Source organism: Pezoporus flaviventris, unplaced genomic scaffold, assembly GCF_033815535.1.
Source record: "Pezoporus flaviventris isolate CSIRO_AGI_PZ_B2104156 unplaced genomic scaffold, CSIRO_AGI_Pfla_v1 ptg000066l, whole genome shotgun sequence".
Classification (NCBI taxonomy): Eukaryota; Metazoa; Chordata; class Aves; order Psittaciformes; family Psittacidae; genus Pezoporus; species Pezoporus flaviventris.
Window position 1 is genome coordinate 20,531,930 of NW_026892614.1, and position 23,757 is coordinate 20,555,686.

General features: G+C 42.8%; 1 protein-coding gene across 8 annotated transcripts in view; it reads left to right on the forward strand.

The window, feature by feature from the left end:
- Positions 1–15,530: 15,530 nt before the first annotated feature.
- The window catches only part of GRM1 (glutamate metabotropic receptor 1), a 183,362-nt gene continuing 175,135 nt past the window's right edge, over positions 15,531–23,757 (forward strand). For 2 of the 8 annotated variants that reach the window (XM_061471478.1, XM_061471477.1), the window contains exons 1-2: positions 15,531–16,318; positions 17,732–18,632. In XM_061471478.1, coding sequence (XP_061327462.1) covers positions 17,870–18,632 — 763 coding nt within the window. In that variant the 5' untranslated portion in view covers positions 15,531–16,318; positions 17,732–17,869. Of the gene's footprint in view, positions 16,319–16,343; positions 16,645–17,731; positions 18,633–23,757 lie in introns of those variants that run through there. The other 6 variants (XM_061471480.1, XM_061471479.1, XM_061471476.1 and 3 more) reach the window with 5 other exon arrangements.

A 23,757-nucleotide genomic window follows, 5' to 3' on the forward strand; every position in this document is an offset into this window, starting at 1 on the left:
TAGGCAACTCCTTTTAAAGAGGTGACATCCAGGTTCATGTTGCAATATATGAACATCAGATTTTCTCATCCTGAACTGTCTCTTTTGATGACGGGAGTCAGGGCAGCCAGAGGACAACAACTTCCATCATGGTGAGCAGATCATAAAAATGGTATGTTGTCAGTCAGTCCTATGAGGATTCCCCCCACGTAGGACCTAAAATGTGGGACCTCTCATGCAAATGTCCTTCACCTGCTGTTGACAACCTGATGCTGTGAGAAAATCCCACTACTGACTGCTGCTTATCCTCCTCCACTTGAAGTCTGTGCTTTATCAGCAGTGAAATGGGAAAGAAAAGGGAAGTCTGCCAGATGAAACAACCCCCCCCCTTGCCTGCAGTCTCTAACCAAGGGTGCAGCACCTGTGAGTCTGCAACACCCATTCGAAGGCACCGCTGGGTTCCGTGACCTGGACCTTACTTGAGGGTAAATTTAGATTAGATATTAGGAAAAAATTCTTCCCTGTGGGGGTGGTGAGGCACTGGCACAGGTTGCCCAGAGAAGTTGTGGCTGCTCTATCCCTCGAAATGTTCAGGGCCAGGTTGGATAGGATTTTGTGCATCCTGGCCTAATGTAAGGTGTTCCTACTCATGGCAGGGGATTGGAACTAGATAATCTTTAAAGTCTCTTCCAACCCAAATCATTCTATGATTCTAATTTCACCTGGTCTACTGTGGATTGCTTGCCTTTTTGGGGGAGGTTTGAATCACTCTCAAGACTGGTGTTAGGCTTTCCCAAGAATACTAGCACCTGTGGCAGTGAGTTGGATGACTGTCTGGTTATTGCAACAGGAGACTCAAGAGTTAGATCAGGCCTGTGCCTTTATAAAGGATATGGAGGGGTCATCACAGACATGACTGAGAGAGAAACGCAGAAGGCTTCCGGATTCTAGTAAAGTCAGTCCTGCTTAAACATACATGGGGACAGCTCCTTCCAAAAGGCCTTGGATACAATATAAGCTGTGCCACTTGCACAGGAACTGGCCAATATCCACTGGCATGCCCAATAGAGGGAACACAAGTGTAGCCTGGAAGCCTTCCAATAAGGATCCATAATTGTTGTCAGTCTGATCCTAAGATTAGTAATAGGGAACAGCTTTATTAATGTCCTGGGATCTACAACCAGCAATAAAGCTAGCAAGGAACATTGTGCTGTCCTACTTCATTATAAATCTGTAAATCCTGTGATGCATCTACCCTGACAGCAACTTAGAGTTTTTCAGTGCAGAATTGTGACCCCCTACAAGGCTCTTTGTGAGAGTGAATATTCTGAATTTTTGAAGGAGCACTAAACTTTTAGCACAGGCTCCATTGACTCTGCTTCCAGTAGCTGACAAATCATCCAGAAAAGTTTTCCCAATCTTTCAAACTGAAAAACACATTACAGAAGTAATGTTCTAACAGTAACCATCTTATCTACCCCTTATCTAGCTAGCTTCCCCAGGAACTGGTGACCATCAAGGCATTTCCCCTTTCCTCCTAAAAGCCCAAAGAGCATTTCTTTGACTCAGACTTCTCCAGTACCAATACACTACAGCACAAAAAAGAACAGACAAAAGTGACTGAACCAAGACATTTCATCGCATATTCTCTTGCAGGAAAAGAATGAAAGAAAAATATGTGACAGATGGTAGTCAAATCACCATTATGAGAAACCTCTCCAACAGCATAGACTTCAAGAATCCATATAGAAATAGCAGACAACAATCCATGCTTCAGTGAGCTCTGTTCATGGGCCATTCACAGGGCTGTGAATCTCTTAAAAAGTTCTTGTCTTTTAGTTAACTTTTGTATTTCTGTATTGTGCGTGTCTTCTATTTAATGATTTTCTCTCCAGGGTTGGGATTTGTGCTTTCTTTGATAATGGTCATGGTTTTTAATGATTTTTAATGTAAAGCATGTGTGAAAGTGACCTCTATTTTCTCATTAGGATATCATAAAACTTAGTAAGAAAGAAAGGAACCTTTCTACTTTCAGAACAGGGGAAGACACAATGGCATCAAGAGGGTGACTGTTCTGCATAATGATTTCTGTCTGAGCCTGTCTTTTTCTCTTCTGCCCATTCTATAGGAAATACCTTCCTTAGTTCTCAGGATAAACAAGCTGTATTTTGAAATAAGGGTTGAGAGCAGGTGAAAAAATGCCCATTTCTATTCAGCAGCTAATGACTAAGGATCCTAGTGATTAGTACTTAGTAATTTCTTTCCTTTTCTAAAGAACTTGAATGTATGAAAGAAGGTAATTTCCATTTAATTTAATGAATTGGAAAGGAACAATATAAAGAGAAGAGAATATGACAAAATGAGACAGGGTTTGTTTGACCACACTTAAGAATGTAGCCTCCCTTGGCTATGGATAAAATTTGCCCTTTGCTCTCAGTAGCTACTTCTAAATCCTAGAAAGAGTAAGCAGACAAAAGCAGGTGACATCTACTTTACAAAGAGATTTTTGTTTTGAGGGACAACAGACAATATAAAACTGTATGTTAGTTGATGTGATGTTTTGGAGTCCTTTTCACTTATATTTTGTTTGCAAAGGCAAGCAGAAGTTTTCTAAAGAAGATCAAAATTGCATTTATCTCCAAATTGGTTCTGGTGGTGGGAAATGTGCATAGTTGCAGCAAAAGAATAAAGTTGTGGGCAGATAGACTATATTCCCTGTACTGCAACGATTGTACATTATACAGAAGTGCTAACTGAGCATCTCTGTGTCTCAGCAAATGAGGTAGAAAGCCACTCACTCTGTTAATTGATTAGTTAACAAGTAGGAAAAATCTTTTAAGTTCTATAGACAGAAATCACCATATGATAGAAATGAAAAGATGAACCCCAGTGGAGGCATAATATGGCTCCAGTCTATTCCAGATTAATAAATCTGTGGTCAGTATTCTGTGCCCTAGTGGGAAATTATGTTCATAGGTGCAGCTCTACGCTTAGTCTTTGTGGTTTAAAATAATTTATCTATCATAGTGGGACTTTTAAAGTGTTATCATATAATTGCTACCATCCACAGTGCATAATACTGCTTCAAGCAAAAGAGTAGATTTACATGTATTTTTCGGAGAGTTATAAAGAGCAGAGTATTTTTGTGTGCCAAAAGCAATCATGTGAGCCAGTAGGCTAACTCCCCAGCATGCAGGGAACAATACCAAGGGGCCACAGGTTGACAAGCCTATCTTCTTTCACTTATTCAGGGCTTCAGTTCTTTTTCTTCAAAATAACGAAGTTCAGTGTATGACTTGTGCCCTTCTGCCTCTTAAACACAGCATCTCCTGGAGGAATCTATCTGCACCCCATGGAATTACGCTGTTCAGGCCATCTGTCTCAGCTCACGTGTATGCACAGTTCTTGTATACCCTTGTCCATCTGCTGCTCAGCTGAGTGCGTGCTGGTTTTGTGAAAACCAGGTGATACACCTGACCTTAGGACTGACAATAGCAGCTGATCAGTCACTGGTGGGAGTTAAGCCCATCTCCCTTTTCCAAGAGAAAAGGACACTTAAAAAGTCTGTCTAAATATGGAGCAGAAAAAAAAAAAAAAAAATAACCATGTCATTGCATCTAGGACATCGTCTAGAGTTACTATGTAGGATTTGGAATCCAGTTCTTGGAGTTATTTAAATATATACCTAAATAAGGTGGTTTCATTGCTTTGATGAGCCTTTTTTTACATGACAAAAATGCGTAAAGTGGAGAAAAAGCAAACCCTCTAATAAAACCGGAATTAAATTTAATTATCAAATCAGCAAAAGCATTTGGAAATTTAGGCTCAAAATATAGATGTTTATAACGTAATACATGGCACAGTGGTTTGGAGGACAGCTGAAGGACACTCACAATAGACATTTCAGACATTACCCGTTAGAGATGCTTTTCATGGCGGTAAAAAAATCTTTATTTTCTCACTCTGGCAAGAGAAGATTTGAATTTACAGCTGACTCTCTAATATAAAAATTAAGCCAATTCAAACATCTTCATGCAAAATTCTTATCTGTGGTCTGCACTCAATAAGAGGGCAATTCAAACTGAAATAGAAACAAAAACGTGCAGTCTTCTGGGACGATGTTCTTTGGCAACTTTCCTCGTAAAAAAGTGAGACTCAGTCTTTGTATCTTCTGTTAAAGAAATTATACACTTCATCAGGGATTTTATTTCCTTGGTTTATAAAATTAGAAGTACTGAGAGATCTTCAGTACTCAAGCCACAAACCAGTGTATTTATTTAACACTGGCAAAAATCTGCCTCCACAGATGTTTTCTTCAGGTTTAACAAGCTTTGATGTTAAAATTAGTGCATAAAGATTGGTGGAGCTTCATGGCAGAAGATTAATAATCATTCTCTTTAAAGGAGTATTTTATTGAATTATATGTCCAAAATTCATCTTCGAGCCCACTTGGATTATTACACTGGCTCAGAAAAAGCACCCGGTTGTACACAGGGGTAGGATTTGTACACCATACTGCCCAGCATTTGTCCTGATTCTGACCTGCGTGAGCAGGCAGTGCTGAAGCACAGACTGCACAGGGCATGAAACAGCCAAGGAGGTACCGCAAAGCTGTCAGCAAACTGCCCAGTGCTTCAAGGTGGTTACTCCTTACCTGGATGTTGTTAATGCCAGCCAGCATTTCTGGTAGAAGACATAGGAATATATCTATCTGCAGTAATATGAGGTCGTTAGATACTATGCGGCACTACCCCACAAGGGAATTGTAGCAAGGCAGTTCTCAGCTGGGCAGCAGAACTGGCTGCTTTGTGCTGCAGTGGGACCTGGTCCCTTATAACATTTCTCTGAAAGGTACAGCAAATCTGGAACAGGAGAGGCCTGAGTGTGGTGATACAAGGCTGGTACTGCTCTTCAGGGAGAATTGTTATGAGACCAGGGGCCTTTAGACCCCCTTCCATGTGGGGCACTGTGGATCCCTGGAGTAAATCTCTAGTAGAGATGCACCCTGAATTATCCCTGAGCTGACCTTTTAATTTGGCCTGAGGCATTACCTCACTAAGGCAGCAACCTTAACTAATAAGAAAGAATATTTTCTCTGGATATAAATTGTCATTGTACTTCCAGTAATGCATACACCTATACATATTAATCAAACTATGTTTTTGCATGTCTTTTGCCTAAGACTTAAAAATGAGCAATGACAAGTTAGTTTGGGCCCCCAAATGTTTGTTTAGTTTTGTTTTTCTCCATGGTACCACAGGGAGCCCAACCTAGTGGGAACTAATGGAACAGCCTGTGTAAATAAGCAACTCTAGTTCCTGGTTTATAATCAACATGGATGGTGCAAGCAGTGTAAGTACTTTATTTTGTTACTTTTATACCTTTTTCGATTACAGAAATCTGTAATTTAATAGTTTAATGTCAAATATCTGTATATTCTTTTTTATTGTTTACTCTCTACTTCACTTTTCCCCATGCAAACTCAGCTGCATGGATTGTGTTTTAGCTTTAAAACAATAAAAAAAATTATTTCATGTCTACTGTACTCTCATTAAGGTAGATGCATAATCTGTTATGTAGCAGTACAGTTACTAAGTTTGTACACAAATATCAATAATAAACCCTGCTTCAGCCTGATCTCCTTTCTGCATTCAGTGCTCTAAGGGTTTTGTTTTGTTTAGTTTGGGTTTTTTTCACTTGTTTTGTTCTAAGGCATTTTCCTACATGATTACTCATCTGTGTACCACAGGACTATGCATGCTTCTTAGCTGGGGTTGACAGCATTCACTTTCTGTGACTGAGGAAATGAGTCAGCAGAAATAACTGTGCATCACTGAACACAGTCTCAGAAAAAAAAACGTCTCATTACACAATAAAACAATGGAATACTGCATCTCATGACCCTGCTTGAGCAAAAATACACCTTTTTAATTGAGGAGGTAATTGAAAGGTGCAAAGAGATGAGAGAACAGGCTTTTACTTGAAAAGTTATTGTGAGAGAAAATAACGGGGTCAGAGCAAAATGTCTTTTTTTTTCCTCAACAAAGTATTATTTTATAAAAAAAGTATATTTTCATTAGCTTCAGTTTGTTTCTCTAGGCAATAAGAACAGAATACAAAAACACTACAAAAAAAATATTCTCCTAGGATGCTTATGGACCTGTAGAAGTTCCTAATAGATACAGTAGTCCTGGATCTGCAGCACAGATGGAAAGTGATAAATGATTAAGATGTCATAGGCTATAAATAACAACACTACAATGTTTTGTGTAGAGATATCAGCAAAACAAGGCATGCTTATCTTCTGGCTTGATAAGCATCTTGTTTATGGCTTATCAGAAATTGCAACAGCTCTGGCTCCTGCCCAGAGCATAAGTGAATGTATTTCTGTCAGGGCCCCAGGGACACCACCAGTCCTGCCTGTCCCTGCCTGGCCACCCCTGAGGCTCTACCTCCTACTGCCCCGCTCCCAGCTGGGGTGGTGGGATGGGCTCTGGTTGCCAGGCCCTGCCCCAACCGACCCCCCATTTGGGATTCGCTGCTGCCACTGGCCCCAGGTAGCCCTCCAGTGTCTGTTCTACAAGGAGAGAAATGCAGATGCTTCTACCACAGGCCATGGATGTTTTTTACTATCTCCTGTACTTGGAAACAGCATTTATCAGGAAGCCTTCCAGAAAAGATTAACCTGGTGGGAAATACCTATGATATCCAGTTTAACCCAACTGACAAGAAGTGTGGCAGTGCTGTGTTCAGCTGGTGGTGAGGTCCCACAGAGAGAGAAGGGTCAGGTGAGCTTTCCGCACTCGCTGCTGCTTCTGAGGCAGGTCCATCTCCTGGAGCCGGTCAGTGTGTTGCTAATGAGTGTGGTGTCAGGAGACCTCAAGGCAGACATTGCTGGTAACACAAGAAAGGCTAGGTTATTTTCAGAGAACCATCCACTTAATGTTATTTATAAGTTACCCACTGAAAGTGATATAACCCTGAATGCCAAGTTTTGCTTTGCTTTGCTGCCCTGGTAACTCCAGAAGAATTATTTGCAGCTTCCAGTAATGTTTCAAATTTTTGTTCCTTGTTCTTAAGCCAAATAAACACCATAATTTGAGAAGGGTTAAAATAAAGGTAGCATCCACACCATTCAAACCCTCACAGTCTTTTTGTCCCAGCTTCTTACGACCTGAGAGCTTTCTGAGGAGGGTTCTGCCCAGGCAGTTACATTTTCTGGTTCTGCCTGATTTGGCACAGCCAAAATTGCTCAGGGTAGGGCCTGGTTAGCCCAAAGAGAGTTTGGTGTGGTTTGACTTTTTGGAGCAATATGTGCTTTCCACATCTGCTTCTGCACAAGAAAAGTGGTTCCCTGAGGAGCCAAGCTGATTTGTGCTTCTTTATGCCTTCTTTATGCCTTCTTTATGTCCTTCTTTATGCCTTGCATTTCCAAGGGATTTTGGTGAAGTTAGTGTTGTCCGGAGCAGCATAACTTCAATTTGAGCAATCATTAAGGTATGTGTAATGTAACATAAAGTACAATCTGCTCTAAAGTGGCCTTTATTGTTTATTCTTAAATGCAGACACTTCCCTATCTCATAGGCCTAAAGTATTATATGCTAAACAAATGGCAGTCTCCTGAATAGCCATCTTCTGATACACAATTACCATAATTACTGTAGGTGTTACACGCTTCTGTCCCCAGAGTAAGAACTGCATCTAATCAAAATTATGCCATAAACTATATAAAGATGTGATACTCTCTAACAGCACAGAATGCAGATTGCCTTCAAAGAAAAGGTTTCTGAATACATTATGTACACTATAAGATTAAAAATAGCATCAAACTGAATAACATCTTCCTCTCACCCACATTTCAAATGTGCAACCAAGACAGTTAAAATGGGCGAAGGGATAGAACAGTTTAATCTCAGAATTCTAAAAAGTACAGTTTACAACTGTGAAATGTTAAGGGACTCTTTTCTAACACCCCTTAGAACTCTTCCATGCTCTTACGTATGCCCTGCAACCTCAAGGAATCAATGTGAGCTCTGGTCTTGCAGTATTATCAATCAGGTCTTCCTTGCAACAGCAGGTAGCCTAGGATGTCTCTCTCTTCATCTGTGGGGGTCTTGAACTATAAAGTGTATACATGCGTGGAAAACATAGCAGTTATTCATGGAAAACATGTATGTGGTACTCTCTTTGTAGAATAGTAGTTCCTCTGAATGTTTACTGGGCAGACCATTTATTTATTTATTTATTTATTTGTTCATGAGGCCTTTACTATATTAGAAATTAATAAACAAAAAGAACTAGACAGCAAGCTGAATTCAGTCTTCTCACCACATATCCCTGAATTCCTCTGCTTACCCTCCTCCTCTGTTTCTAAAAAGAAAACTGAGGGCACAAACTTAAAAGCTGTGCTAAATTAGAGTGGAGTTGAGCATATGTCCAAATACTCTTTGGAATTAGGTTCTACAAGTGTGTCATCAGTCTATTTACATGTAGCCACAAAAATGAAAGCAAATGGGGAAGACTTAATGCAGATTTAGGCTGAACATTCAGATTTTAGGATGATTTAGAAAACAGGTTGAAAATATGATATAGATTATTTGAGTGGCACATACTGTATTGCCTGGTAAAGGAGAGTAAGAAGAAAGAAAGAGGTGCAGATTTACTGCCTCTGTTGACAGTGGCTGGAATTTAGAGAAAAATAAAAGCCAGCTAAGACATAAGATGTTCAATTTGACTGAGAGATCTAATAATAGATTTGAAAAAGCCAGTTTCCTGAAATTTGAACATGAGGCAAAGAAAATAAGTGCAGGTACTATTTAGAAATAAGAAACACAATAGGAATTAAGATGTTTATATGCAGCACTAGCAAGTGTCTGTTGAATTTAAATGAAGACATGGAAAACAATAGCTGCCTATTACTATAGTGACAGCAGCTGTCAAATTAGTTTAGCTGGTTTGTAATTTATTGGGGACTTATGCTTTGTAGCTAAAGAAAAAAGTGCAATGATGATGAAAAGGTCTTAGAAGCTCTTGCCAAGAAAAAGGAAAACAAAAACACAACAAGCATATGCTATAAAATCAAGCACATGATATAGTCATCAAGAAACTGTACTCAGAAATAAAAATAAAAGGCTATGCCATGAAATTAGTATGTGCTTACACAACATAATTTGAAAACCATGAGGACACTTTGTTTTAGACTTGTCATTGTGAATATGCAGATATTCTCTAAACAGTACAATTAACTGCCATTTAGAAATTTTCCTTTAAGTGAGTTCTTTCAATTTAGTGCAGTGTTGGTCACCTGTGTGCTTTATATTCAGCATAATAGCGCAGCACTTCAACCAAGTATTCTTCCATCCCTTCATCTATTTGTTACTAATCAAGTTGCAGGAATCACCTCGTGAGTTACAATCCATCACCTATACACACGATTCACATATATGAGGGGATTAGTGGTTCCATGAGGAGCCAGTTCTGCGGCTGGCTCAGGGCTGTGCTAGCTGGGCACCTGGTTGCTGCTGCTGGTTATTTCACCTGCATGTCCCCCAGTGTGGGTACTTAGGTAGGTCTACTTCTAGTCAACCACTGACCTTCAAAAACTTTAACAAATGTATTTAATTTGAGACTTTCTCAGATTTCTTGCTTTTTTTCACTAGTTGGACACTGGTGTTCCTTTCATTGTTTCTGGTTTTGTCGGGGGTGGGGATGGGGTGGGTGGGCTGTGAAGGCAGTAGGCTCAGTAAACACACTAGCTTTATTTCCTTAAACAACAAAGATAAAAGTGTTCTTTAATTAAGACTGTGTGAGATTCTTCTCTTTGGGTTTTGTCCTGCTTCTGGCCTTCCTTTTGGATAATTTTCAGTTCAACACCATGGCTACAGACAGTAATTAATATTTTTAAAAGAAACTAATGAGTTTAGGTGCATCCTTTCTCTTAATATCCAATTCAAAGCATATGACAGGGTCTGGTGTTTCAGAACATTGTTACTCCAATGTTTATAGAAAATCGGGATCTGTTAGTGTCTTATAATTAAGCTTTGCTCAGCAAGAGACAAAAAATGTATAAGAACATATGAGGAAGATATGCAGGAGTGCAAGCATCCAAGTGTGATATTTGAAGCTCTGCGGTCTAATGCATGAACCAAACATGAGCAGTTAATGATAAGTGGACTGGAGATAAAAATGAAGTACTGCCTAGTTAGATAACGGGTGGCAAAAGAAAAAGAGCTGGTGGAAATATAAGATAGAAAGCATTTAAACATACTGACTGAGGACTGGCATTCACAGGCAATGAATTCAACCTGCTGGATCAGCTGGACCTCAGCCATTTCATCACCAGTGGTGGTGTTATAATTGGTGTTTGTTTTCCTGCGTCAATAAAGGTGCTTTTTTTGTGTGTGTGTGTTTTACTCAGTGTCAAGTCAAGTAGAATTGCATAGCTGGACAAGAGTAAGAAAGCCTGATTCTGGAGGAACTGGGATTTGAAACACCCGAAGGACCAGCCAGGTATAGCTAGTGGCTGAGGAGCTAGACACCCCAGGTGAGAATGAAGGTCTTGGAACCCCTGAAATGGCAGTGGGCCAGTGAGAGAGTGCAGCCACCTCACCAGAAGGAGATCAGAGAGAAAAAGCAATTAATGTATCACCAAAACCACAGCAGGATATGAGGAGGGAAGTGAGAAGAAAGAGGTATAACAATGATTCTAATAGATCCTGAAGTAATGAAATGATTCATAAATACTTTGCCTAGACAGAAAGTCAAAATGACAAAGTCTGCGTGCAAATTCTATTATCAAGGCAATTCCTCATGATGACTATAAATAAAAGAAGTGCAACTAGAACAATAGACCTGACGCTCCCCTAGGTGACACCTCTGAGTTCATTTACACACAGCTGTAGTGAGAGCAAAGTGAATAAAAGCCAACAAGTTTGATGGCAGTGATTTTATAGGCATCCTTTCCATCCATGCTGGACAAATGTAAATGCATAAAGAAGGTGCAGGGTAGAAAATTAGACCATTTCAGTTAAAGGTCACCACAAAATCCTAGTAATCTGTAAGGTATTCCATTCTCCCATTCTTTATTTGCTATTGCAGACTTTAAAAATAGGTATTTATGGAAGCTGATAAAGCATCTTATGTACAGTATTACATAAACAGCAATAGACTGTAAATGGGAAAAGTAATGTTCTGGAGCATTCAGCATAAGTTACACTTTTGATCCACTAATTTTATCATTGGAAAGATTCTAAAAAATGTGTCAGATATTTGTTACACAAGGTTTTATTGTTAAACTGGTACTTGCAAAACCTGCTTTGATTCTTTAGTAATGCTTAAAATATTCCCATTTTAAAAAGACTGCTAGCCTTTTCCAGCCCTGACATTTGCGATTTTCAAAGTGACTTTTTACTTTTCTCGTTTTATAGCAGGCAGTAAATACAGAGCTGTTTTCTTCAGTGCTACCTGTAGTCATTGGGGAAATTTCAGAAATTACTGGGTACTTGCAGGTTTCCCTCTGAGCTGAGCAGAGATGTGCAGTGTTGTTTCATAGTGCAGTCTGGGAGTAAACTTTCCATCTTCCTAATTTACTTGTCCCTTTTATAACTAAAATTTGCAGTGTAAGGGCTTACTGACCCACAGCTCCAGCCTGAAAGCTAAGATGGTGGGAGGGATCAAGAACATCTTTCCCTCATCTACACAGCAAGGACTTTCTCTCCATATGTAGGTGTTAGCAGTTTTCTGTGATACCAGACTGGATTCCTGCAGATGGCTTTACACAGAGCTGTCCTTGAAAATCAATAGAAAATTCTGGCTAGCCGTATTTCCCACAAACAGAGTGGGAAACAAATCTTTCTTCATACAGTAAACTAATAGTTAAATTTGTTGTCCTGTTTGTTAGTTGCAATTTAATGAAGTAGACCTATCCAGTTAATCCACATGAAAGTGCATATATCCAAGATATAGCCTCTCTTCACACTTACCTAAGTCCCTGTCTGGCAAGTTCAGCCAGAGTGATTCAGACCAACATTCCCAAATTAAATTAGAAGTCTATGGATTTAAAATGGATAGTCTGAAGCTCAGGAACTATGGGCCTTTGACTTTGAAATGCACTTTTATCTTTGTCCTGCTGTAGCATAAGCTTGTTGATATGCAAGTCCCAGCACAGATTTATCTATTTACTCAGGTTGTTTCTTAAGGGATGATTTCAGGGAAATCAGAGGATTTCATAGCAAGAGAGTTTTATCGATATTAATTGAGCTGGATAGAATTGGTGTGTGTAAGGACATGTAGATATTTTGTAGCATTTTGTCCTAGAGGGCACCCTAAGTGCATTTTTTGCAGTTAAGAAATAAGTAATGGTTATTTATCCAGGACCACATAGTCATGTTGTTTATCAAAGGAGATATTCAGTTGACTTTTTTTTCACTGTTTGGGAGCATCTCCATAGCCATCAGAGCTCCAAAATTCATTACTGATTTCACAAGAGCAGGTACCCAGGAACTCTCTACTCTGAGGTATGTGCCCTTTCTTTAATGAGGGGAAAACAGCTGCTTTTGGCTACCGTGTCATTACATGGACCGCATGGGTCTATGGCAAAGAAATCATTTGTGAGATGAGCTCCCCCGAGGAGAGGCTAGACACTTTCTCTTCTGGAGCACGCTTTTCTAGTCTCTCTCCTTAACAATTGGCACAAAACACTTCATCTGGGAGTTTTATAAAAGCAATCAGTTACTTACTTAAAAATGTAGAAAGAATTAGTCTTAGCTTATTAACAGCTCTGCTAGCCAGAGATGAAAAGTGCTGAATGTCTGAATAAATTGAGTCTATTCATCGCTTCATGGAGTCTATAATCCTTAGAGTGTAAAAAATTTACAAGACATCCCCTGAATGCTGAATTTTTCATTGATTTGGATCTCACACTTATTTGAGAGACATTTGAAATCATAACCAGGCAGACACTTCTCTCCTGACTAAATGTCTGAAGAGAAATTCTGGTTATTTTAAAAGAATGTAAAATCTCATAAGCCTGTAAAATATGCTCAAGATAACTGTGACTTGAGAAAAGGAATGAGAGGAAGTTTCATGACTAGTAATGGAAGCTTTCAAATTTCTAGGGCTCCTTGGGGTCAAGGGGTATCTATGCTGGTCAGAAAGGAGCAGGGGAGAGTAACCCCACATGATCATAGGCTTGTGTAGAAGGTATGCTAGTTTCTAACTATCATAGAATCCTAAATTTCATGAGTTAATCCTATTTAATTTTGATGGATCTACTAGTGCAAGGAATAGCTGATCAATCGGACCTTTATGAAATGCCATATGTACTGACATCGATGCATTAATGTTCGTTTCCTAGCAGTTGCAGTAAGTGCAAGTAATCAAAAATGTTAAAATGCAGTTGCTTTGTTTCTTAATAGATAGTGACTTAAGAGCTTAAATACAAGAAAGAGGGTGAAAATGATGTTGTAGATGACACGTTTTAAATTAAAACCTATGAGAAAAGTTTGCTTTGCTAAAAGAAAAGGAGAAAGTGTATTGAATATATTAGGAAGATTAAAATCCCTGTTTTGACTGAACAAGCCTGCTAGATGATGAGATAACTCCAAATCCTTGTTGTGAGCAAACAATTCAGTGTCTACTACAGAGGGCTACCTATGCATGTTTGGCATGCACACTGTTTATATATAGTAGGTGGCTTCTGTAAATCTTCAAAGGAAAGCATCTGCGTGAGCAGAATAGAAAGGACTATAGGCAATTTATCAAATAGCTGGTATATATTTCAGCTGACTTCAGACAGGAACACATGAGCTTTCTGCTTGTTTCCAAGGCAGAATAAAATTGTATAATTTTAGTGGCATTGATCCTTGCAGAATAGCTTTAAATCTCCTCAATAATTTAGCTGGAGAGTCTTCACAACTAGACAGTAATTTGACTTTTCTCTCTTGATAGGAAAAAGAGGAGAGAGGAGCCGTGTTTGAAAAAAACAAAACTGGGGTCTTAGCAGGCCAGATTTCTAAACTTCAGTCTTTGCTACCCCAAACAAGCCTCCTTTCAAACCATTTGCTACAATACATTGGCCTTTCTCATTACAGCTGACCAGAACTTTTCCAGTAGAAAATTTTCTGTTGAAAGAGGTCATTTTGATGAAATAGAAATATTTAATGGGAATATGTCTGTTGTGGAGAAAAAAAAAACCAACCATGAGTTCTAAAGAAATACTGGAACAGAACTTCCATTTTAAGCTGATTGATTTAATCTGAAGTAAAAATAATGATACACTGTCCTACACTGTATAAAATGTTTAAAAGGAAAACAGAACAAAACACTTTTGATGCCATCAAAATATTTCAATCAAGTGCCAAGTGATTTTTAGGTTGTGTTACATGGGAGACTGAAAATTGTTCACTTTTTCTCCTTTTCAGGAAGGAAAAATATTCAACATCAGGTAAGTAAACATTGCGTACAAGCCAGCACCAGCTCCTGTGCTGTTCTTGACCTGATCCTCGTCTTGTCTTATGGCAATTCATATCTCTACAAAAAAATGCAGTCCTGTGTAGTGCTCCAAGGATGGGGCTACCGCTGATAAAGGAACCATATGTTAAGAAACTTGAGAAGACAGCAGGGCTGAGGGCATGAGCTGTTCCTGAGGGCAGAAGTATTAGATCTGTGGGTTGGGGCAGGATTGGGATATATAGGAGAGAAGCCAGAGCCATGCCTTTGCCTTCTTCCCCATGATCTGGGGAATATCAAAGGCCCTGCAGTCCCAGTGCCCTCTTTTCCTAACCTCTCCTAAAGCCTTGTGACATCCCAGGTGTCTTCTCATGAGCGCCAGACCTCTTCTGGTTCCTACCTACTTGTACCTGGTGCTGCAGGGATTGGAGAGGCAGCAGTTAAGGCCACGGCTGGGCATCAGGATCTGGTGACCCACTCTTCAGTCTCACCAAAGCTTAGACTGTCACAGGAGGCAGAGCAGCTCTGTGTGACAGACATGCATGAGCATCAGCAGAAAAACATGCTGTCTTAGTGAGTGCCAGGTTGGAGGGGATGAAGGCTACAGGGTGTTAAATGTTGGGAAAGACCAATGGGAGCATTTGCAAATGCATCCCCTGTGAGAGCCAGTGGAGAAAACCTTTCACTTAACCACTGGAATCATTTGCTGACATGCTGCAGGTTCATTGTGTCAAGGGCAGAGACGAGGGTTTAATTATTTAAGTGTGGATGATGGGAATTTATTCCCCCTTTACATGCACATCTGGAAGCCCCTCCAGGCGCAGTCTTGGCTGAGCTGCCCTAGGCTGGCTTTGCAGTGTCTTGGGTGAGCCTCATACCCAAAGGCAGAGGACAGGCAGCCCCTCTGCCCCTTGCTCCCTCATTGGGAAACATGACCTGCAGGGAAAGTGGGCATCAGCAAATCTGGCCAGGGTCTTCCTTAATGAACATGCCTCATGAATAAATGCACAGCACAGGCAAATAGCTAGCTGCGTGACAGTAAAACAAGCTCAAATATTGACAGAGGGAGAAGACACCCCTGAGGCAGTGTTCACTGCAAACTCTTCTCTGAATGCGCAATAGTTAAATGTTTGTCCTTGCCTCTTCTTTCAAAAGTAGGGCAAATATCTATAGAGTTCCCAGTGGGGAGGTAATCTAACTTTAACTTTTCTACAGTCAAGTAAAACACCCGAGACCTGTGTTAGGGATGCAAGCAGGTCGTCTGAATTATGATATTCAATCTGGTATTATTTTAATCTGACATGCCTCTCACGTGCTTCATTTAGATTCATCTTGACCTGAAAACTGTAATCTCAATGCCTTTATCCTTACAGGTGATTTATCTTGTTGCAGTATTTTCTTCTCCTTCAGTATAAATATTTATTTTAGTAGCGAAACCCTACCCGTGTAGCAGACCGGCACATTTCATTGTCTCGGATCTCCCGAGCACGGTTCTGGGTCCCCTTCGAGCCGCAGCAATCTCTTGCTTTTGCTCTCTCTCTTGCTAATTGTGGCGAGAAGATACCGAATTAAGAGCCGCGGGAGGTGAGAGGAAACACCTCTCCTGCAGCCGCAGACTGCTCCTGATGAGGCTTGCTTACTCGTTTACAAGACAATAGCCGAAGAAATTAAAGAGAGGGGGGGAAAATGACTGATCCTACCGTATGAGATAATGGATGAGCCCGGGATGACCTGTTTTTTTCCTTGCGGTGGAGCGGTGCTGAAGACAGAGGGCACCAGCGCCCAGCCCACAGCCTTCGCCCCGCCGCCAGCGCGCCAGCTCGGGGCGGCCGGAGAGCCGCCGGTGCCGGCTGCTCCGGGCGGGCACGGAGCCACCGCCTTGCCCGGCCAGGTACGGCCCCGGGGGGGACCTTCCAAGTAGGCCGCGGGGCTCAGCGGTGGGGTTGCCTCTGGGGCGGGCGAGCAGGCAGAAGGCGCTCGGGATCGGGGCTTCGGAGCTGCCCGGGGAGCAGACTTCAGGCAGCTGTGCCTGCGGGCGTGTGTGCACATGCAGCCAGGACGGCGGCTCTCTTCGGAGCATCGCCTTCCCCGTGACCGTCTCCAGCCCTCCGCGTCGCTCGCCGGGCAGCACCCCCGCGGCCCCGGCTCCAGCCCGCCTGCCCGCCACAGGGTCGGGGGAGCGGCGGCCAGCCCGGGATGGTGCTTGCCGCTGACGGGGTCGGTGTCTCAGGGTGCGTGTGTGTGTGTGCATGCGGTGGGACCGCGGCCGCAGCGCCGGGAGAAGGGCAGAAGTTTGGGGGAAGCGCCCAGTGGTGCTGGCGGGCTGCCGAGCCGGCGGTGGCGGGGCCGGTGCAGAGACACGGGGGCACCGAGACAGAGGGGTGCCGGCACAGCGGGACAGGGGCTAGAGGGGCAGGAGGCAGCAGGGTAAAAGCCGGCGGGGCTGGGGCGGGCTGCCGGGCGCTGTCCCGGGTGCTGACAGCGCCGTGGTGCAACAGGGACTCGGCGCGGCCACGCTATCAGCTCCCCGGGCGGCGGCAGCGGCGGTGGTAGCGGCAGCGGGGCCCGCGCCGCCCACCGTTTCCACCGCGGCGTTTCAAGCCTCCAAACCCAGCCACCGGGGTGACCGCCGGTGACCGCTCGGAGCCTGCCTGCCAAAGGCAGGCGTGCCGGTAAGGCACATCAGGACTCTGCCCACCGTTGCCTTAGTAACTAGTATGTATTTAAACCCGCTTGTATGTGTGTGTGCCTGGAAGAATTACAGTTTTGCCCCCTACACGCGGAAAAGTTAATCTGAACTGTAAAGTAATTCCTTTCTTCCTCCCTGCGCTGACCTTTAAATGACATTTCCCGTCGCCGGCGGGGCAGATTGCTCGCTCTGTCTTTTCACCCCTTTCATTACCGAGCAAGGAAATCCCTGAGGTGCGGAAGATGACTTCAGGTAGTCAGAACGTGAGAAGTACTTGTCACCCCATTTCCCGGGCAGGGGCCGCCGGGGCCGGGTTAGGACGTTTGTCCGATGAGCGAACTCCCTTGGGAAACTTTCACACCTTCCCCGGCGGAAGGTGCGGGGAGCACCCGCCTCGGCTTGAAAAGGCGTGGTCAGATAAGGTTAACATATACGACTATGTCAAGGCAAATAAAGACATATGTTAAAAACTTCATTTCGAGAGGTTTACCCCTCAAATTGCCCTGGGTGTTTGCGAAAGCAGTCATACCCAAGCTCTATGGGGTTGCTTTATCGAGCTCTGTTTGTACATGGCTTTCCCGATCAGCCTGCTTTAAACCCCCGTTTCTATGCCAGCAGGTTAAAAGTCAGTAGGATGGCGGCTGCCTTGGCACCTTCGAGAGCGATGCTGTAGGACTTCGCTGTGATGTTATTTGGAGCAACTTGGGCGTTGGTGGGGGGAAGCGCATGCCATTTCCTACATGTCCTTAAAGCATGTGCAGGCAAGAGGAGCCCGTGAAATTCATAACCTGGGTTTGGATGACATCGTGCAACACCATGATTGGCGTGCTGCTGGTCTTTTTCCCTGCTCTGTTCCTGGAGATGGACGTGCTGCCCAGGAGCGTCGAGCGGAAAGTGCTTCTCTCTGCAGCCTCCTCGCAGCGGTCAGTAGCTCGGATGGACGGGGATGTCATCATCGGGGCCCTCTTCTCCGTCCATCACCAGCCGCCGGCTGAGAAAGTGCCCGAGAGGAAGTGCGGGGAAATCCGGGAGCAGTACGGCATCCAGAGAGTAGAAGCCATGTTTCACACTTTGGATAAAATTAACGCTGACCCCGTCCTGCTGCCTAACATTACCCTGGGCAGCGAAATCCGAGACTCCTGCTGGCACTCCTCGGTGGCCCTGGAGCAGAGCATAGAGTTTATACGGGACTCCCTCATCTCCATCAGAGACGATCGGGACGGAGGCACCCGCTGCGTTTCCGACTCGCAGCCCCAGCCCCAGGGCAGACTGAAAAAGCCCATCGCGGGGGTCATCGGCCCCGGCTCTAGCTCGGTCGCTATCCAAGTCCAAAACCTGCTCCAGCTCTTCGACATCCCCCAGATCGCTTACTCTGCCACCAGCATCGACCTGAGCGACAAAACGCTGTATAAATACTTCCTCAGGGTGGTCCCGTCCGACACGCTGCAAGCCAGGGCCATGCTCGACATCGTCAAGCGTTACAACTGGACCTACGTCTCCGCCGTCCATACGGAAGGTAGGTACGGGGTAGCCCGCACCTTCCTCCGGGAGCCCTCTTCCGGCCGGCCCTGGGGCGCTACGCCCTCCGCAGGGGCTCGAGGGTCACCGCCGGGAGACTTGGGAGAGCCCGGGTGCTGCCACTTAAGGGGAAAGGGGAGGAGTGCTGAGCGGACGGGGCGGACGGACTGACATAGTTTTCTCCGTCGCGAAGGCGTCCCCAGGCTCCGGGCACCGCGGCTGCAGGCAGCGGTGGTGGTGGGTCAACAGCGCAGGAAAGCCTGCAAGAACTCGGGTCTCTGCGGGCGTCTTGCCCCCCGTTCTCAATCAGATACGGAGCGGTTTGTGCATGTCTCAATAAAAGCTAAGGGATGGCAGCTGGCAGCTGGTCGGCTGAGCCGCGGCCGCCCCGGGAAGTTGGGCAAAGCGGAGTTAGGGCTCGGAAGGGACTCCGGATTAGCTGCGGACTGGGCGGCGTGTGCACAGGCTTTCTGGGACTGCGAGCACAGGAAAAGAAACCGGAGAATCCCCCTGCAGTCCAGGTAGCCTCAAAGCCAGGTCCCGCGGGGAGGAAAAGGCAGTGTCCAGTTTGGCAGCGGGTCCGGCCAAGCAGGCTCTTATGCAGCTTCAACAATAGTGAAAAACAGTGCTCTGTAAATTCTGTTAGTAGTCAACAGGTTTTATCGATTTTAAATATCGAAAGACAAATATCACTAGTAAGGGTATTTTTAAAAAAGGGAATGCTGGTTTATAACCAGGCTAGGTGGACCAGCATAAATGACAGACAGAAATAATTGTATTTGATGGGAAGCAAAGTCTTGCGGTGTGTTATTGTGACATTCGTATGGTCCAGTTACGGTCCTCAAAATGGGAATTTTAAGCACAAAATTGCAAACTGACCACATTATTGCTATAGTTTTGCAGCTGTTCTGTTCATCTGACTGTGTCTTTTACAAGGATTTGATTTATGATTCCCTCTGGTTCCTGAGCTGACTCCACACCTTTCATTCTCACAGAAATGACTAAGTAAAAAGAGTGAAGAACATACATATTGATGAATAAATAAACGAATCTCCAGGAAGAGATGCATACGCAATATTTAAAGATGAATTGGGTTAAACTGGACCCCTAAACCAGAAGTGCTGCAATCTGGGGTGGGCACGAGGGGAGAGTAAGAGCAGGAAGCAATGAGCTGACATTTGCAGTTCATTTATGCCCTATTCAGATGGGAAAACAAACTGCTAAAAAGATTTGAACACGAGCTATTAAGATTCTCTATTGCTGGCAGATAGATTTAGATTTTGTGGAAGGCCAGGGTGAAAAATAAACATGAAAGGGGCTAATTCCTTGATGCAAATCACCGTCTCTCCCTTTGAGGCACTTCGGGGAGCTCTGCTATCTCTCAGTGCCTGAGGAGCTGCCTCCAGGGACCTGCACCCTCCGTCTCTACCTCTGTCGATGTAAATTAGTAGGACTCACCTCTTTTGGAAGAGACAACAGTTTATGAAGGTTATTTATTCATTCATTTAAAAAAAAATCATAATTTGTAATTCCAGTCGTCGAATGTGAGAAATTTTGATTAAATATCCATTTTTATGAGTACGTTACTGGCTGATGAAAAATGCTTGTTGCAAGATATTTTTATAGACTTCGAGGTAATACTTTTGAAAAGAGTGCATCAATTCTATCCTACAAGGCAACAGTCTCCTTTTAGGAAACAGCACAAGGATTTTGCAGATGGTGCACTCGAGATTCATATTTGCTTTTCAAAATTATTATTAATCCGTATCTGCCATGCCTTTATTGTTGGATTCAAGCTACAGATTCCACTGGAAGTGTGTATGAAGCTTCAACTTCTGTGTTTCTTTCCAGAAAGACAAGTTATTAACCCCAATCCTATTGCTATTGGGTGTATTCAAAAGACTTTTCATTATTATTTTTTCTTTTTCTGTTAGTATTCATGAAAAGTGTTAAATTTCTGTTTTTTTCAAATCCCATGCATTCACTGTGAGAGATCTGCTTGCTGGTTTCTTAAAGGTGAGATCATTTTTCAGAGACAACACAAAACCACTCTGAATAATAAGTTGTCATGAGCAGGAGCTGCTCCATCCATGCTATGTTTGGAAATATGGGGATAAAGTGTAGTTAGAAACGTTCCTCCTCCACACTTACTCATCGGCCTCTACTCTATGGTGGGCTGCAAAATGCTCTGGAAGGAATTCTAGGGTTGGAAAATCACTCCAGCAAGGACTGCGAGAAAGGGGAGTGTTTCTAGGAAATGCACAGCTTGACATTGAGGGGAAGTTAATTGTCTCACTTTCTGAGTACCCCAGATCCAGCCTGGCCACCTCTTGAGAACAGAAAAGATGTTTAGTTCCTCCCCAACCTTTCGTTCTCATGGGTGTGGACAATTCTCAGCTCCCGCAGTCACCCAGCCACAAGGGGATGCAACGAGACCACTGGGCTGACTGACCTGCTGTGCAGCAGGTGTGCTCCTCAGGTGCAGCAAGTGTGCTCCTCAGGTGCAGCAGGTGTGCTCCTCGGTCTACACTGACCCAAGGCAGAGGCACAGAAAGAGCCTAGCAGTGATGAGCCCTTTGTCAGACAGTCTGAACCATCCAGGTCCTCTGTTTACCCTTCCTCATCTCCTATACTCTAACTGGAATTATTTGAATGCCCTGAACAATACCAGTCTTATATACTTAATTATACCTTTAATGAAAATCAGAAATAAATACCACAGAATCCAGTGCCCATGTTTCTTACCGTGAAGCTTACACATGCTGTAAGAATGAAGATAATAGTCACTCATGTAGCATGGTGTCTTTAAGTAGTCCCCAATATCCTACTTTGCATTTGATATGGAAGTTTATTCTTCATGGGTTAGTATTGGTGCTAATTAGTGCTGACGACACTTGACTATATACTATCTCATATATACAATCTACACACTAGTACATGAAGTTGCATGTAGGTATGCCATAACTGCACATTTGCACAGTTGTTTATTAAGAGGTATAAACATTACACTTGAGTAGAAACTTCTCAGCTAGTAAGATCTGTTTCCAAAGGCCCACATAGCACATTTCTCCTTTTAGGTTAAAATTGACACATAAAGCCCCTCATTAAAGAAAAAAGAAAGGCGGGTTACTATGTTTGGTTATTTCATTCTGTATCTCAATTAGGCATAGCTGCACATCACAAGAGTGCATTTTTCTTCCAGAGTGGGCAGCAGTCATTAAACGATGTGAGAAATCTGTGCATCTGCCGGTGGAAGGCTATGGGACTGTATAGTAGCTGCAAGGCATTTCCAGGGCTATTGTTTTTTTTAAGGATTCTTTGAAGGTAGTTCAGAGTTGGAGTTCATGGTGTGTGTACATCTCAGCTCTTAGGATGGGAAGTCATTCTTACCTGGAAACCCACATAAGCAGATGCCTAACTCTGAGCCAAGGCTTCCTATGGAAATCACAGGCATCAAAAGCTCATGTGTTAAGTTGGGCAGAATCCTGAGTGTGAGAAGGGCAGAAGGAGTTACACTCACTAAGGTTTACTTTCCAAGTGAAATAGTCTGGTCTTCAGTGATAACCTCAGAGTCAAGTATTATTCTCAATTTACCAGCTAGACACTGGTTATTTGGTGAAACTGTGAAGAATTACAGGGAACACTTTATTCCTTGCCTGGAGGAGAGCCCCTAGGCTGCCTCAGGACAAGGCAAGAGGTGGCAGACATGACCTCTGCTGTTTTGATGCTTAAGGCACAGAAGGTGATCAGGTCATCTCCAGAAAATGCAGAGTGGTTGTAGGATTGCTGTAGGTTACACCAACTTCCAAAACTCACAAAACACTGACACCCTGGCTAGTAATCAGCACCGAGTCTGCAAGTCCCTCTTTTAGCTGTTCCTCTTATACGTGAAGTTTGAGGGATGATGGTGTAAGAAGCCTTTTTATCACTTCATCTCCCAAATATAGAAGTTCTGAATAAGAAAATAGAAATACTTAATGCTTGTGCCTGGCTTTTAATTAAAATTGTTGCATATGTGTTAACCTTATGAAATGTATGTGAGATTTGTTTGATTCTGTGAAAAAATCTGAATGTGCAGAGTAGATCCACTTGAGTACTGTTTGCAATTTATGGACCATTCTTATGCGTTAATGTACACATACCCCTTTATAAACAGATTTCCATTCCAACAGATTAACATGTGGATTTTGTAGAAGCAACTTTGGAAATGGAATGATTAAGTTAATTGCACCAAATTTTGATTCTTTATGGATTAATTTTAAGGAGCACTAAGATGTTTCTGTTCTTGATCAATTTTGTCAGATTTGTATTGCCAGGATGTTTCTTATTCTTGAGTACAAGGCTTAAAATTAACTATGATGAAGCAGATGGCACAGCTGTAAAGACTTCCAGATCAAAGTAGATAGTAGGTAGATTATCTTCACAATGATTTTTGATAATGTGCTGTACACTCTCCACTCTAGTAACATACAGAAAACTCATAAGCATGGTTATATATGTTGGAAGGAGGATGGAAGTGAGTGAATCTTGCACTTTATTGCAGATTTCACAGGAAATAAATTCTTTCAGTAGAACTCACTAAAATAGCTTTCTAGAAGATAATACTTCTGTTCAAAGATAAATGGGGCAATATCCATCAAATAGCTCAAAGGAATAATTTTCATACAATTGTGTTTAATTTCTCACGAGGTGTTCCTACAGCTGTTTCTAACAATGTTATATTATTAATTCCACAGTGTCATTTGATGATTGATATTTTCTGATAATATTATGGTCAGGCAATAGGGAACAGCAAGACCAGCTCATGTGTTTGACATTTCAGTGGTTACAAATATTTCTGTAGGTACCAACAGTTACAGAAACTCTCTTAAAGGTTTACCTCATGAAGTGTTGTGAACTGTGCCTGAAATGTATGTTCACAAACGCAAATTCCAATCAATTTTTTTCCTCTATTTAACTAGCTTCACTAACGGTCCTTTTTCCATCCTTTGTGGTAGGGAAAAAAGGGAGAGAGATATGTCCCATGGACGACAGAAATTAATTTGAAAACAGGTAGGGACTAGACCACTCCCTTCATTGGATGCATTCATTCCATTTATTAGAAAGTGCTGGGAGAATCATTT